The following is a 13,292-nucleotide window of genomic DNA, read 5'->3' as shown; positions in this document are numbered from 1 at the left end:
ACCAGTGGGCCGGGGACCACTGGTGGTCTGTGAGAAAATTTTGGTGGTCCTCAGAGAAATGTCACCCCCCCAAAGCAATTAATCCAGGCTGCGTGGGAACTCAAGGCTTGCATCGCTTGCATTGCGAACAACACGGGGTAGTGAGGGGAAAAAAGGGCGGAGGGGGGGAACTTGCCCCACTCACCCCACGCGCCTGGCCTGGCCACGGGGCTGCTTCTTTTCCGCTTCTTTCTTCTTGTGCTTTTGGTTGCACGCAAGGAAAGCAGCCAAAGTCTTTCTTTCCCTCCCCCAAACTCTGCCAGGGTCTTTGGGACCCTGCAAGGCATCCCGCTCCAAGAGGCTGCGCCGATGTGACAAGTCTCACAAAGATTTGTTTTGGGTGGAGTTTGGGGGAGAGAAAGAAAGACTTCTGCTGCTTCTGCTGCTTTCCTTGCATGAAGCCAAAAGTCTCTCCCTCTCTCTCTCTCTCCCCCTGAGAACGGAGCTAGAGACGGTATCCCAAATAAAGAAGGATCGATCGGTAGGGAAACAGAGTGGGGGATTTTCCTGCAGACTTTTGGGGGGGATTTCCCCAGGGTCTCTGGTCCGCAGGATTTCAAATGATGAGTTTGGTGGTCCCTGAGGTCCAAAAGGTTGATGACCCCTGATCTAGGGCACAAGAGATAGATACAGATCATCAGAGTTGGAAGGCACCTTGTAGGTCATCTAGTCCAACCCCCTGCCCAAGCGGGAGACCCTACACCATTTCTGACCAATGGCAGTCCAACCTCTTCTTGAAAGTCTCAAGGGAGGAAGGCTTCCCCAGCATCCAAGGAGCTGCCCACTTGCCTGCCAGCAATTGTCTCCTTCTATGCTGGATGGGGAGGGGGGCTTTCCTCTTGGATAAATGGGATGGTCTTTTAAATCCCTTCCCTTCCTGCCTCTCCTCCTCCCAAGAGTCTCTGCTCCGTTCCAGATCAACCTTTTCACTGAGAGCATCTCAGAAACATATTTGCTACCTGTCAAACTTCACACAGAGACAACATTTTCTCTCTAACTCCCCTAGTCATCCTGAATCTTCTTGAATAATTTCAGGTAGCCTGGTTTTTCCCCCCCCACCCCTCCTCTCTTTTTATTTAATCAATAGCTGACAGACTCATCAAATTACTTTGGGGACCAACAAAGCAATTTTTAAGCAGGCGGGAGCCCTGGAAGAGCTGTCAAACCCACATAAAGCGAAGAGCGCAAGTGAGGGGCTGAGAAAACCCGTCTTGACGGCACGATGCTTTTGTAAACTAGATATTAATTTATCATTAATGAATCACCATGGAGCAACGATGTGGATTCCTCAAAGTTCCTGGCCCTCCCCTGGCAAAAAAAACGAACTGCCCGGAAAAGAGAGGCAGGAAAGGGGGAGTGGGCAAAGGAAGAGGCGAAGGGAAGCTGCAGGAGCCCGGACAGATTATTTGGGGTGGGTGGGAGGTAGAGGTGTTTCGCTATCAGAAACAGGGAAGAAAAGTAGCAGCTAGATCTAGAACCCACTCCCCAAAGAGACTGCTGACAATCTAAAGCCACAGGGTCCAGTTCTGGTCACTTAAACCGCCAATGGGTGGTGGGGGAAAGAGAGATTTGGGGGTTCGCAGAGAACCAAGTGTTTTTCAAAGAACAATTTAACTAACCAATTTCTTCCTATCTTTGTTTCTTAACAAAACGAACAAAAAATGTACAAAACGAACAAAAAAATTCACAAAACAAAGAAAAAATTTACAAAACAAACAAAAAAAAATTATAAAACAAACAAAATTTTTTACAAAACAAGACCAAAAGAATTGCATTTCCCTTCGGCTGGATGTGCATTTAAGTATTTTTAATCTCTTTATTTCTCTCTTCCTTTTCACAGGACTGTTATAAATCATTCTGCTCAGAACCAACCAACTCTCTGGTTTTTATACTTTTTTATACTTCACCGGCTGTGCAACAATTCAAACCAAGATAGGCAAACGACACATGAACACCCAGGAAAACTGCACTGCCTGTGTAACCTTTTTGCCTCCCGAGTGACTGTGGGGGGAAAAGGTTGATTGCAAAACACCGCAATTGGGTGGCAGAGCCAGCCTTGGGCGCCATTCGTGAGGGCAGGGGGGGTGGGAAATTGGAGGAGACTCAGCCCTCACTCCTGGGGTCTTCAAACCCAGCCCACGCAGACACCTCTGAAGAAGCAGGCAATCGTTGGAATAACCTGCCCTGACTCTGTGGCATCGAGGAGACCAAATGAGCACATGATCATAGGGTCCATTTCTATGGATCTGGGACCGTTTCCAAGATGTAGAACAACCCAAGAAGGACGTCAGTGTGCAGCAATGGGCAACGCAAGCAGAAGCGTTTCCTGTGGCTGGATGGGAAGCTGAGTTCGACTGCACTAACCCGCCGATGTGGCGGCCCTCTCCAGATGCAAAACATCCCTTCACAGCTGTGGAAAAGCAAAGCAACCAACTCAAGAACTTCACATCCGCTTTCCTGCAAGGGGAGGAGCCGCAACACGAGAGCCTCAATGCCATGTGACCCAAATCTGCAGCCCAGGAATATCTGGGAGCCTCAGCGAGAAGGAGAGAAATCGCCTTTAGCTTTTTCCGGACTGAACATTGGCTTCCTAACTGAAAATATGGCCAACTCTGACTTTAGGGCTGGGCAGGCGGTGCCGGGCCTCCTTCTATCCTCCCCACTGAAAACATCCATCCTAAATGCTGCAGGATTTGCATCCCATTGGAACATCCCCAGACGGAATGTTTCTTCCTCCCAAAGATCTTATTCTACAGAGTATGCGAAGTGACCTACTTTTTCAACCATTCTTTGCAAAACTCTGATTCTGGAACGTGCTTTGCCACGACGGTCATTTTGTTTTCCCTTCTTCACACCCACCCACTCCCCGGCCTGGCATCTGCCCCACCGTTATCCCTCGACACCAAAATACCTCTGGAAGTCTGGAAACAATTTAAGCATTTGCCATGAGTGTGTGTGCGTTGTTGTTGTTTTTAAATCACAGATATAGGGAGCAGGAGAGAGAGAGAGACACGCAAGACAAACCCCTAATATTTTTTTGAGCAACGCAGATAAGATCAGTAACTAGGAACTGATGCTTAGGGGAAGCTTTCACAAGACCCTTGACCCCTAACTTATTTTGAGGTCCAATCTCAGGAAACGAGGGCAAAGAGAAAAGCACTGGGAAAGCAAACTTCAAAAAATTCCCCCACAAAGCGATCCAGGTGCCTCGGAAGGTAGAAATGCCATCAGATTCAGCTCCACAGCCAGCAAGGACGTGCCCAGGCTGAATGAGCTCCACTGCCCATCTGCAAAGGGGCAAGGTCTGCCCCTCCCCTCCCCCCTTGCTAACTCCTGGGCTGCCTCACCCAAAGGCCTGGCTTCCTCCTTGGCGCACAGCCAGCTGGGCCCCCACTGCCCCATCTCTTCTCTGCAAGCCTCGTGGGGGTTTCCTTGCTCCAAGGGAGACCAAGGGAGGGAGGGAGGAAGAGGCCCTGGGCACACACACTCACCCTCAGCCAGAGCTGCACACACACCGCCCAGGCCCCAGACCTTGAGGTCTGAAGGATCCCCAGCCATGCCGAAAGCTTCCAGAAGCCCCCCCCCTCCAGGGGGGGGGAGGTGGAAGCTGGGAGACTCTCGCCCTCTCCCTGCCCCCAAACAGGAAGTGAGCCTGCGCGCCCTTGGCCCACCTCCTTGTATGGTGCCAGCGCTTGGGCTCTGCACACAAGGGCCTGGCTCTCAGCCCAGCCACTTCTGGCCTCCGGAAACTGTTACCGGAGGCAGGCAGGCAGGCAGGCTATCCATCTGCAGAAACCATCTTGGGAAGGGAAGAGTCCAGCCAGTCCACTTAATCCCTGTGGGGAGAAACAGCAGCTCCATCAGGCGGGAGGCAGACCCCACTGGTGCTGGAACGGCTCCAAGGTCCAGCCCCAAAGGGAAGCTGGGCCGGGACCGCAGGGAACAAGCCACCCCACGGGTCTGAAAAGATGCATGCTGGAGGGAGGGGAGCCACCACCGACCCTTTGGCCGAGGGAGCTCAGAGAAGCGACACAGCTCAGAGAAGCCGGACGTCAAAAGAGAGCCGCTGAGGATCATTCGGGAGGAGGTGGATTTGCAATGCACCGGGGAGCCAAGGGAGATCGGTTCAGGTGGAGCCCCGGAGTAGCGGCACCGAAGGCTTCCTCCCAACCCAGCTGGGCCAGGCGTTCAAAGGCAGAGGGGAGCCCAGGAACCTGGGCCATGCAAGGCGGCCCAAAGTCCAGAGAGATGCTTTCTCCAGCCTCACTTGTACAAAAAAAAAAAAAGGCCTTGGTCCTCTCCGAGAAAGGAACCACGGCACAACAGGTCCAAAAACAACCCCGTCCTGCAAATACTGAATTTCTGTCAAGAGTTCTGGCCGGCTCATCATTCTGGAGCGTAGTCGAAGCAGCAGCAGCTCCTAAAAAGAGGTTTAACTGCAGGTCTAGATGACCTTCACAGCTCCCTCCATCTCCCAATTCCACGCATGGGAGGGGGGGATTCAAAGGCACCCCTCCCATGGTCCAGCTTGACCATCCCCCATGAGATCCAGCGCCCCAGGCGCCCAGCGATCATGCCCCCAGAGAAGGCAGCTGAGGAGCGAAGTCCAGGAAGGGGACATTCCGCTGAGCCTTTGAAAACGGCCTTATCGCTCTTCCCTTCCCAGCAGGTGGTAACTCCTCCGCCTGGACTTTGTCACCAGAGATAAAACTTCTGCTTTGCCAAAAAAGGAAGGAAAGCAGAGGGTCTCTTTGGGGGGATGGAGGGGGAGGTGGAGTTGCCAAGGGATGCAGCTGTTGACCTTCAACCATCTCCATGCTCAGATAGACTACTCTAGGCCAAAGTGCTTTGGAAAACGGGTTGATCCTTCAGACGCAACTTCTGCCCAGGGAGGTCAAAGCCGCCAAAGTGGGGAAAAAACCATTAGAAAGAGCCACCTGGGTAAAAGGCCAATGGAGCTGCCCATCGTGCGCCTGTTTCGCTGTGCCAGATGCCCTTAGGGTGCAGCCCCTGTGGCTTAGCCTCCGACGCACCGCCGGCCTTGGGTGAAACCCACCCAGGGCCACCTCTGGGTTCGCTGTGTCTGCCAGGCCCTCTCCTCGAACCCTCTTCCAGCTTCACAAGAGCCCAGGTCCAACTGGGGGGACCAATGCAAGCCAAGTGATCTTCTCTGAGTCTTTGGAGACGTTTCACGCCAACAAGTTCTGCTTTAATGAGAAATGGCGGCATCTCCAGGGACACACACACACACACACACACACACACACCGCTTCCCTCTCCCTCCGAAAGGAGCAAGCCTGGAGCTACTGCTTCAAAGCACCGAGAACGAATCCCACACACGGCTGGGACTCGCCTGCCTTTATGGCTCCAACTGCCAGACTATTGATCCTTCGGGCTCCTCGGCTAGGAGAGGGAATCGTGAGGTGGGCTCCTTTTCCCACCCTGGGAGAACAGGGAAATTGGGGAGGGGAGGCGGGGGGAGGAGAGAGAGAGAACCAACAGGCAACCAACCATCAGCAGAGGAACCTGCAATAATTCCCCATTCGTTGCAAAGGGCAGAGCCGGCACCCTGGTACCCACCAGTCGCCCAGTGAAGGCTGCCCTTTAGCATTCTCCCCCAAATGCATACGCACACCCCCAAGCTGTCGGAGTGACCCCAGAGGGTGGCAAAAACAGGCAGGGGGCTTGCGAGGAGGCCGTGCCCCCTCCCTCCATCTCACCCCGTCTCCTGCTCAACAATGCCCCCCCGCTGCCTTTTAATGGACACCAATGAAGTCATTTGTTTATCGGTCTTTGGGCACGACTGCCTGGTCCCACTTATCTGCCATAAATCTCTCAGCAGTTCCACCTCACCATCACCGCCAGCCCGGCTCCACCTGCTCTGCTCACCCTGGGTGGGGGCGGCCTGGCTCCCTTCGCTCCTCCTCACCTGACCTCTCCTGCAAGCAGCCCTGGAGCCCTGATAAAAGCAATACATGTGGCCGGAAATGGACGTTGGGATGCTATGGGGAAAAAAAGCGACCGGCAGAGGGAGGGAGGGAGGCCTGTTCCTCCTCCTCCTCTTCCTCCCTGCAAACTCCACTCCCTTCTAGCTCTAATGTTGATCCCTAGTTGGGTCAAGAAACGTCTGCAAGAAAACAACTAACCTCAGAGAGCATCCAAGATGCTACAGTTCTTCTTCTCCTTCTCCCCAACACCTGTTTTTTAATCCGGTTACCCTCCGTCCAAACATCTGCTCATCTGCTAGGGATGCTTTGCCTGGGAAAGGCCGCATCCCCTGGCCTCCCTGGGCTGACTCAGATGGCCAAGAGCCATCGGGTCAGGGTGGGGGTGCAAAGCTGGCCAAGGAAGGGTGGGAACCGCAATAATTGGGACACAAAGCAGCAGCAACAACAACAACAGACGGGAAGGCAAGCCGAGCTCCGCTCCTGGACAAACTGGCAGGGCTGCTTTCATCCTGCAGCCCTGCCATGTAAGCAGGTTATTTGGAGCAGCCAGCCTGAGAACTAACCTTCCTCCCCTTTCCCCATTGCGACTTTGTGCGCTAAGCAAGAGGGGGGTGAGGGCTCTGCTTCGAACAGCAGCAGCAATTTGGCAACTTGGGCCTGTGCAAAAAACAGCAACTCCTGTTGAACCCTCTACCTGCCTGCAGCTTTCAGGAAGACCCGGTATTTTGAATGCAACCTCGGCCCGTTTCTCTCTGCTGGGGCGGGCTGGACAGCGCCAAGCGCGCCCCGTTCCTCGCGGGAGCAGCAACCCACACCCCACCGACGAGGCCTCAGCCAGCTGCCCACCCCAAGGGAAAGGCAGGCCAGGGTCTCGCAGCACGTCGGAAAGCCAAAGCCCCAGCAAAGGGCCAGCCGAAGTACCTTCTCAAGTTCGTGGCTTGCAGGCAGAGCCCCCGGGCGGTGGCCGCTCTCGGAGCAGGACGCGTGGCCGCAGCTAGCGCGCACGGACCAGACCCGCGGCTGCAACCGCCCAGGCCTCCGAGGGGAGGGCAGGGGAGGCAGGGCGGGCGGGGCTGCTCGACTCGGCCGCAGCAGGAGCCCGGCCGAACGAGCGCCTCACCTTGGCAGGCGATGCCGCCTCCTCCTCCTCCTCCTCCGGGAAGCTCCTCCGGTCAAAGGAACGCGCCTCCCCTCGCCGCCTTCCACCATGGCGCTCCGGCCGCCCTGAGTTTGGCAAGGAGGGTTTGGGGCAAGGGGTGCGCGCGGCGGAGGCCCCCAGCCCGCCCGCAGCTCCAGCCGCCTCTCGCCTCTCCGGCTTCCGCGGGAAGGGAGGAGACAAAGGCGCTCAGGGCTCGGCTCGGCCCGTCCCCTCGCCTGCCCAGCTGCCCGCCCCCTCCTCGATCCCGGCTGGGGATCCCGACAGGGAGGGAGGGGAAGGCCGGCCCGGCGCGCGCTTCCATCCCAAGGAGGAGGGGTCGCTACGGCGGAGCTTTCTGCAGATGCTCAGAGGCGCATCGGAGAAGGAGGAGGGTCCCAGCCACGGCTCTGCCCCTGACAGCTTCTCCCCCTTCTTGCTCTGCGCCCAACCGTCTCATTTCCAGGACAGGCAGCCCCCCCCATCTCTCAAAGGAGCCTGAATGAGGCTGGAGCTGAGGAAGTGGCCCACCTACCACGCCCCTCGGGGCGTTTCTGCCCATCTGCTGGCGGCTTCAGACAGAAGAGCTTCCAAGGTGGCTCCATGGTGAAGCCATCTGGTTAGAGAGAGGACAGGAGGAGGACTGGAGGCCCAATGGGGCGGAGGGAGCCTCCTGCCCAGGAAGCCTCCACCTGGGAAGGGGTGACTGCCCCATCCATTTCCACCTCTAAAACTCGGGAGGGCTTTGAGCAAGGAAGTCCCTGCCTCTCCAGGGGCAGCTCTGGAAAGTAGCCGAGGCCTCCTGGAGGCATTCTGCAAGGTAAGTCCCCACCCACCCACCAGGAAAGCACTTGGTTTCCCCCACTCCCATCTCCTTCATCTTGCCAACGCTGTAGAAGAGATGCCAACGCTGCCCGAAACATCCCCCCACCCCTCCGAGACACAGGTCCATCTCCTGCCCGGTTTGGCCCTCCTGTATGGCAGCCTGGATCCGAGAGTCAGGGAAATTCTGGCTTTTTGTGTGTGTTTTATCCAGGTTGCTGGAAGAGAGAGAGAGAGAGAGACCCATCTGCAAAGAGTTGGCAATGGACACAGACAGACTGCCGGAAGGTAAACAGCGTGGGCGAGCTTCGTGGCATCTGTGAAAGTGGCAGCGTGTGGCAGATCCCAAACATGGCGGCGGCGACGTATGCGAGTTTTTGTTTTCCTTGCCGAAAGATGCTTTTGGGGGAGGGGAGGGTGACTCATCCTTGAGAGAGAGAGAGAAAAAAGCACATTCCGTGCCAACAGCTTTCGAGACTCGTCCTTCTGAGGTGATGATGAGGATGATGATTATGGTGGTGATGATTGATTGCACAGTCAACCAGAGGTTTGGATCTCTGGGTTTGGCATTTCGGTCCACCCATCGAGTCTTTTCCCCGGCACCTGGGATAGGCAGGCGTGGAGGCCTGATGGTGCTAAAAACATCATCGTGGGATGTCAGCTCTTCCAAGCACAGCTGCCTTTTGCAATTGACCAAGGGGGACTTTTGTCAATGCGGATGGTGCTCCAAATGTTTTGGTGTAAACCCAAGGCTCTTCTCACGATGGGTCCAATCCTGGCTTTCTTTTGCCACAGTCATTTCCCTTCTATTTCCAGGTGTTTTTGTTTTTTTTTGCCTTCTGTGATCTGCAGTCACCAGGTACCACCACGTCCTCTTGTCCAGACGTACTTTTCTCTTTCTTATCCAGAATGGTTAAGTCTGGGTTTTGTTTTTTTGTTTTTTTCACTGCATCAGGTGCTTTTCTGTTTGAATTCTAAAGCCCCGGAGCTTCCGCATTTTTTATTTTTTATTATTGTTATTAAAAGCATGCCTGCAAATTAAAAGTTAATGGAGCAGATTTAATGCTGATGTCAGGCAATCTTCCGCCGAGGGCCGGTTCCTGCAGCAGCCAATGGAGAGCTCGCTTCGGCATAGGGCAGAGATGCGGAATCGCTGCAAGTGGATTGGGGTCCCAAATGGATTCTTGCTGGGGAAAGCAAGGTGATCTCTCGACCCCCCCTGAGAGAAGCCATTTGAGTGCAGGAGACACACACACACACACACCCCGGTCCTCACAACGAAATCCCTGGGGAGGGTCCAGAGCTCTGCTTTTAGCCCCTTCAGCGCATCGAAGGAAGCTCAGCGTCCTTCCTGGAAGAGCCTCTGTGCCAGAGGGAACTTTGATCCAGACAAGCGGCAACCCCTGCTGCCTTTTCAGCTCAAGGAAGAGGCCAGGATGTGATTTTCCTCCGATGAAAATGATAGAGCCCGTCTTGCGGTCAGTGTGATGTGGGCACTGGCCCAGGCTAAATATGGCTGAGCGGCCTGGAGACAGCCCCCGAGGTGCCATTTCCTCCCGAAAGCTCTCCAGGGCAAGGAGGCCCGCTCAAAGAGAACGGACCTGCTTGGAAAGGAAAGGACCGGGAGATTTCAGACGGGACCGACGGCGGATCGAGCAATCCAGCCCGGGGGATCCGGCGCCGTGTCTTCTTCACCCAGGAACCCGCCGCGTGTCACTTTTGGTGCACGGATGTGGCACAATCTCTGCTTGTTTGAAGGGCATGCACGTTCTTCCTTGCAAATGTCATTTCAGCTCGTTTTTTTGGCGCGACGTACCCGATCGTGGCCATTTCTAAATGTTGCAAAAAGTTTTGAGTGTTGAGCCAAGAATGACCACCACCCCCACATTCTGTACTGTTTTTCCCAGCCTTGTAATGACCCCTCCGTTCCTACACACACACACACACACACACACACGAAAGATCACACTGACTGGGGATTTAGAGGGCCTGTGTATCTTGAGCGCTGGGAGAACAGCGCTCAGCCAGCTGTGCATACACTCAGGTGCCCCTCCAGCCTCTGGCACAGATGTGTTCTTTCTGGGCTTCCCCAGGGCTCTGCCTACCTGGGAGAGGCAGCAGACCTGCTCCCACTCAGGAGGATAAATCTCCCTGAGAGCCAGGTCAGCACGTTATCTCTCCCACAACTCCTGGCTGGGAGGCATCTTCGCTTCGCTTTGTCGACTCGCTAAAACGGACGGCTTCTCCGGCAAGCCAAAAAACAGCCCAAGCACAATTTGCTTTCCTTCCACCTGCCCTGCTCTGCAAGGGCCCCACATCGTTCCTGGGGTGCAGCACAGGGGCAGCTTTCAGGCCCACTTCCTAAACCAAGTATCTCTGCTTAGCCCCAATCCTAGAAATAAGCCACAATGGCAGGCTTCCCACGACATGCTAAGAATCCAAAGGTTACAGATTCCAGAGCGCAAATAGTTGGGTACATCCAACCTTAAAAATGAATGTTTCTCATTCTGCATTAATCCCTTTGCTGGGTTTGCATCACACACACACACACACCAAAACACACAAAAAAACTGAAAGCTCAGCAGAGTCCGGATATTCTGCAAATATAGCTCACCGGATTTGGTTTCGAGTGTTTTGTGACCAGGGCAAGCTGCTTTTGAAGCTGCGCGGCAGATTGTTGGTAGGATTAAAACCAAGGTGGGGTGGAAATTATTTATGCTTGCTTTGGGTTTCCTCTGGACAGAGGCAGGAGAGAGCCTGGCTCTTGGGTGCGGATGGCCGGAAGGGATGGTTGCCAAGGGGCTTGGCTGGGCTACCTGGGCAGGCATACCGCCCCCCCCCATGCCACAGGGTCAACTCCATTTTGCTCCCAAAGTGGACCTGGCATGCTTATGGAGGAGGCTACATGCAGGGGTGGGATTCTACCAGTTCGGACCAGTTCTATAGAACCGGTTGTTACGATTCTGCGCAGTTCAGAGAACCGGCAAATCGCACCCCTGGCTGGCTCCTCCCATCCCCACCCGCCCCACCCAGGAGGCTTCCCTGAGGCCCAGTCGGGGGGTGGTGGTATTCAGGGGGTTGGGGAGGGAGAAGTGGCCTGAGAGCAGAGCTGAACCTTCCTTAAGATCGAAGCTTCTATTTTTTTCAGTGCAGACTCAGGCAGCAGATGGCAGAAAGGTAGATCTCTGAGTGAAGCTGTGATTCTGCAAGCAAATCTGCCTGCCTGCTTTGCCTCATTTGGGGTAAAAGTTGCTCTTTTTTTTAAATGAAAAAAAATTCAATATTTACATACACATTTACAATATTGACATACAAGCCACACCCAGACAGTCACATGACCACCAAGCCACACCCACAAATCGGGCCATGCCCACACAACAACCGGTTGTTAAGAAATTTGAATTCCGCCCCTGGCTACATGGAGGGGGAGGAGAGCCTCTGGCCAACCGGAAGGGTCTCCTTGGGTGGCTGCTGGCTCTTTCCTGTCTCTGAGGTGCTTGTTTATTCTCCCCGTTTATTGCATCACCCTGCGTAGACGCAGCCAACGGCACAACACCACCCCTCCCATAAAGGCAGCCGGCTTAAGGCAGGCTCTGCTGCTGTGCTGTGATCGGAGGGCTGCTCTGGGGGGTTGGTGAGGTGGAGGGAGGGTGTTTTGAGTGCAAGGTTCCTGGGCCACCCCAGAAGAAAGCTGTGCCAGGCAAGACACCCCCACAGGGAAGGCCATGGGCAGGGCGAGCGCAGTGCCCATGGAGGCTCTGTCAGACGTGCCCAAGGAGGAAAGCAGAACCCTGCTCTTTCAGGATGAGACACCCCCCTCAATCCTAACCAGCCACTCCTGCTCTCCTCTGGGGAGCCGCAGAGCCGTGCGGCGATAGAGCAGCGAGCACAACAAGCCATCCCTGGGGGGCAATCGAGTTACCGAGATTAAATGATTCCCCTCATCGCCAGCCGTAATTAATTTGGGAGAGAAGCAGGCGGAGACCTTCCCTTGCCCACAAGTCCACGTCTGACTCCTGCTTTGGGGTCTGCCTTTTCTCTTTCTCTTGCCACACCTGTGTGCGCAACTCGGCACCACTGGAGAATGGGCTCCCTGGGTGGCCTCTCATCCGCCACAGACCACCCTGGAACTATGGAAAGCGGCGAAAGAGCCCCGGGGGCAGCTGGGTGCAATCACACCTCTGCTTGCCACCTGGCCCAGAGCCACGTTGGCCTGGGTGGACCCCGCTAAATAAGACTGCACACCCGAGGCAGGGAGGTCAAAAGGCACTCTGAAGAAAATTGGGTGGATGTCTACTTTTGATCCTCACGAACGGAGGCGCCTGTATACGTGTCCCGGGATAACCTATTTATTCCACATTCCTTTTTCGCTATATTTCTATGATCTGTTTTGCTCAGGGTTGGATGTTATATAGAATAGAATCGAAATTCTTTATTGGCCAAGCGTGATTGGACACACGAGGAATTTGTCTTGGTGCAAATGCTCTCAGTGTACATAAAAGAAAAGAGACATTTGTCAAGAGTCGAGACTCATCAGGCGCAACACTTAATAATAATCATAGGGTACAAATAAGCAATTGAATCATACTAGGAAACAGTCAATATAGATTGTAAGGATACAAGCTACAAGTGGGAGGGGATGGGTGATAAGGAGTGATGACAATGTTAATAATAATAGTAGTGCAGACTTTGTAAATAGTTGGACAGTGTTGAGGGAATGATTTGTTTAGCAGAGTGATAGTGTTTGGGAAAAAACTGTCCTTCTGTCTAGTTGTTCTGATGTGCAGTGCCCTATAGCGTTGTTTTGAGGGTAGAAGTTGAAACAGTTTATGTCCAAGATGTGAGGGGTCCGTAGATATTTTCACAGACTTCTTTTTGACTTGTGCAGGATACAGGCCCTCCATGGAAGGCAGGTTGGTAGCCATTGTTTTTTCTACTCTCTGAAGTCTGTGTCTGCCCTGTTGGGTTGCAGAACCAAACCAGATAGTTACAGAGGTGCAGATGACAGACTCAATCATTCCTCTGTAGAACTGGATCAGCAACTCCTTTTGGGCAGTTTGAGTTTCCTGAGTTGGCGCTGAAAGAACATTCTTTGTTGTGCTTTTTTGATGACGTTTTTGAGGTTAGGTGTCCATTTTAGGTCTTGTGATGTGATAGAACCTAGAAATTTGAAGGTTGATACTGTGTTGTCTAGTATTGCAAGAGGTGGTCATATGGGAGGGTTTCTCCTAAAGTCTACCACCATTTCTACGGCTTTCAGTGTGTTCAGTTCCAGATTGTTCCGGTCACACCACGAGGCAAGTTGTACAACTTCCTGTCTGTAGGCGGGTTCGTCGTTGTCTCGAATG

General features: G+C 54.0%; 1 protein-coding gene across 11 annotated transcripts in view; it reads right to left on the bottom strand.

Annotated features, from left to right (window-relative positions):
• Window positions 1–13,292, bottom strand: part of DAB2IP (DAB2 interacting protein) — an 80,222-nt gene that overhangs the window by 21,524 nt on the left and 45,406 nt on the right. Inside the window, exon 1 of one of the 11 annotated variants that reach the window (XM_026685862.2) lies at window positions 7,108–7,316. The exons of 6 other annotated variants lie outside the window; for them this stretch is intronic. In XM_026685862.2, the coding sequence (XP_026541647.2) occupies window positions 7,108–7,196 (89 nt within the window). In that variant the 5' untranslated portion in view covers window positions 7,197–7,316. Of the gene's footprint in view, window positions 1–3,530; window positions 3,550–3,570; window positions 3,643–7,107; window positions 7,317–13,292 lie in introns of those variants that run through there. 4 more of the 11 variants (XM_087943948.1, XM_087943949.1, XM_087943951.1 and 1 more) reach the window with 4 other exon arrangements.

Source organism: Notechis scutatus, chromosome 15, assembly GCF_049901735.1.
Source record: "Notechis scutatus isolate UNSWTSFEM ecotype Mainland chromosome 15, rNotScu1.2, whole genome shotgun sequence".
NCBI classification, from domain to species: domain Eukaryota; kingdom Metazoa; phylum Chordata; class Lepidosauria; order Squamata; family Elapidae; genus Notechis; species Notechis scutatus.
The sequence above is the reverse complement of the archived record's forward strand: the minus strand, read 5'-3'. Positions and strand labels throughout refer to the sequence as shown.